We start from the raw sequence: 3,550 nt of genomic DNA, 5'->3' as shown, positions 1-3,550 counted from the left end.
TTTAACATTCATTTTCATAATTCACAAATATTTAAGAAGCATATTTGCATATTTTTTACCCTAACTGGTGATTGAACAACTTATGGTGTTTTTATACTATACGTCTAAAAACATAATATTTAAATACCTAAAATAAATGATTTTCATATGCACAAGTCTTTCAACATTGTCAGATTTTATCTCATTAGTATTAGTAGTAATATTAGTATCATTAATTAGTGTATCTTCCAAATTATTTTTCTAGATCAGAATTAACCGATTTCTCTTGATTTCGGGTCAAGTAATAAGTAATTCTGTAATCCAAAAACATGAAAAAGATTATTTTTAAATTTAAATGACAATAATAATATATTATATTAAGTAATCATATATGTCATACAAAACTTACCCAAAACATACGATTAACGGTGCGGTTAAACATATACTAATGATGAAAAATGCACTAGGCATAAATTCCAGTGTTTTGTTATATACTATACTATATAATGGCAAAATTGCACTTTTTGATAAATTTTCTATGGCCGTTCTCACGGAATTCATAGATCCTATTAAGACACAGAAACACAAGTATAACATAACTAAATAATTTATTATTTATATAAAAAATTTGACATGTGTTTAAAAAAAAAACATCTTATATTATATTTAACCATAATAAAACACTATAATTAGGTTAACGATTTTAAACATAAGTTTTTAAGGCGTAATAAGTAGACATTTTATTAGACGCTATTTATAAATTAATTAGGTACTTACCTAACTCATGCGGTTTCACACATTTTGAAGCTATGGCACCTGAGAGAGCTAATGCTGCACCACGAAATAGTTCTAAAGGAGGTACTATAATATAAAAAAAATCGATTAATTTTTGTATTGTGTTAATAAGTAGGTATAAACAATAATATTATAAAGTAATAAATACAATAACGGTACTTATACCATTAAAAATTATAACTGTATTATTATTTTATTTAAAGTTTTTAAAAGAATACAGACTAAGTATAATATTTAATTCAGTCCAAAGGCTTAAGACCAAATTCTTAAAGGGTGCGTAAAAATTATAAATTAACAACTATAACTGCACGTTACTAAAATAATTTACCTAACAATAATTATACATAATATTGTATAAATTATTTAATATTAAAATGATTTTATATGTTTTATCATTGAATTCAAATTTAACCATACATTACAATGATTTACTTCACAATAATGAGGTACACTTGATTACTCTAAAACAGGGTATTTTCTTACTTATCTATCTTTTTTAAAAATAATTCTGTTACTTTGTGAATATTTCGTACACTTCCAGTAATAGTAACATAGATTTACATAGAAAAATACATTAGAAAAAAATCCATTCGATATAATTTTATACATTTTAATCAAATAGAGCTATTAGAGCTACTACGTAATTGTTTTTTACACGATTGTTATAATAATTTTTATTGTAATTTGTATTGATACAATACTTAGAAATGCATGTTTTAATTGAATATAAAATATAACAGCATCAATAAATACCAAGCTTAATCCAAAATAAATAAATAAGAATTAATCATATCTTCAATATATAATATAAGATATAAATCATGTAACTTTGTCTAGCATAAAATACTTGAAGCTTTAAAATGTATTTATCAAAAATTGTTGTGTTAAAGTAAAATATAAAAATATACAGTAGACGCCGCTTATAAGACTCACGGATATAAGGTTCAGTCGCTTATTAGACTCAAAATCGTCTGGAACGGTCCGGACGTATCCAAATACATAAAAAAAAATCGGTTTTAAGACTCAACACTTCGGTTATAAGACTCAAATTTCGTAAAATAAATAGTAGAAAATAAACTTTTTTGGTTATAATTTAGAAATAAATTGGTATTGAAAAATTAAATAATATTCGTGTTGATTATTTCTAGTTTCTGTTGGTATCTTATAACGTATAATAATTTTTATCGCAGATAAAAGTTCACATTTATCGCAACGATAATTTTATTGTTATTATAGTGTACTGATTATCTGACGGCTGCAAAGTTATCGTAATATGTAATATTTACCTATTATAATTTTAATTTTTTATCGGGATTATTAAATTTATTCAATAATAAAGTATGTAATATGTAATATGTGTTAATGTATTAAAATCAAAGCAAAATATGTAGTAAAATAAAATTTATAAATACGTAATTATTTTTTTTTTCCACTTCGCCTATAAGACTCATTCGGTTATAAGACTCACTTTGTGCTGGTCCCAAAGTGAGTCTTATAAGCGGCGTCTACTGTATATGAATTCGTGTTCCATAAAAAATGTCAACAATCTTTTTTACTGTACCAAGGTCAAAGTTTTTGTGGGGTAGGAGACTACAGTAATTAAAAATTTACTTACCAAATAATAAATATTGAAATTTAGTGACTGATAGAAATCCTACAGCAGTTGCAATATCGAATGTCGTAACAATCAGACCGATCATTGCATCGTTCATTTTAAGTTTTTGGCTCAAAATTTTAAGGGAAACTATTGATCCTAAAATTTATTCTATTTTAATATTAAACCTTTATAAAAATATAAAACCACGAAATTCTTACCAAATAACATGATTCCCATTGAATACGTATTAAATAAACTATAATCGATTTCTCTGAAGTCAAACTGCTTTCTTAAATACATATACATCAGACCTATTTCACCTGTAAACGGACAAAAAGAAATATTATTATAAATAATTCGTATCCTACAAACGAAATAAGTACATAATCCTTTATACTTATTCCATTTATTATTTTTCCTTATATAAATTAGTACATGTAAACTGCAGTTAACCGTTAAAGACACAATCTCGTGGATGTAACAGCTAAACTGCTAGAGCCTAGACTGCCTAGAGTGATCGAGACGATTTTTTGAAAAAGAAAAAGATTTTAACTCAAGTATAATAAATAGGGTCTGGATTTATACGCTCTAAAATCCTCAGAGAAATATATCCTATAAAATAAGAAATAAAAAAAAAATCTTTTATTTTCATTCAATATAAATAAATAAAATCGAATAAAATTTAGATGCACTCAGATCATGATAAATACAACTAATGTATGATTCGATTAAACCTACTTAATAACAAATTACTACTATAGGTCTCAGATAAGATAGAAAAAACGATTTCGCTAAATTACATGAACTATAAATATAACTATAAAAACGTTATTTTAATTAAAATAAGCAAAATATTACATATTATGCATTTAAAAACCGTGTATATACGAGTACCTACAATAAAAAAATCATAAAATACAGTAATATGCAATACATTTCAAAAAATGACAAAATATGCAAAATAAAACTTTAAATATCAGATCTATTGATTACAAATCAAAATTGAAGCTTACCTAGCTATTTTTTGGTCAGTTCAGAAAAAGCATGCAAATGCATATAAATCCGGGCCCTAATAATAACAATACGTTGACAATTATATAAATCAGTATAAAGACGGATAAATTACTTAAAACAGAACTCGGGACGAACTTCAAGCGCATATTATAATGTATAATAGAC

The 3,550-nt window shown here is 24.9% G+C and overlaps 1 protein-coding gene across 2 annotated transcripts in view; it reads right to left on the bottom strand.

Annotated features, from left to right (window-relative positions):
• The window catches only part of LOC112593783 (hippocampus abundant transcript 1 protein-like), a gene marked incomplete in the record, with an annotated part of 19,908 nt that continues 16,358 nt past the window's right edge, over nt 1-3,550 (bottom strand). For both annotated transcript variants that reach the window (XM_025338325.1, XM_025338326.1), the window contains 5 exon segments: nt 1-293; nt 389-545; nt 757-840; nt 2,390-2,527; nt 2,590-2,691. In XM_025338325.1, the coding sequence (XP_025194110.1) occupies nt 233-293; nt 389-545; nt 757-840; nt 2,390-2,527; nt 2,590-2,691 (542 nt within the window).

The sequence above is a fragment of the Melanaphis sacchari genome, unplaced genomic scaffold, assembly GCF_002803265.2.
Source record: "Melanaphis sacchari strain LSU unplaced genomic scaffold, SCAv2.0 Contig20_pilon_pilon, whole genome shotgun sequence".
In the NCBI taxonomy this organism is placed as follows: Eukaryota; Metazoa; Arthropoda; class Insecta; order Hemiptera; family Aphididae; genus Melanaphis; species Melanaphis sacchari.
The sequence above is the reverse complement of the archived record's forward strand: the minus strand, read 5'-3'. Positions and strand labels throughout refer to the sequence as shown.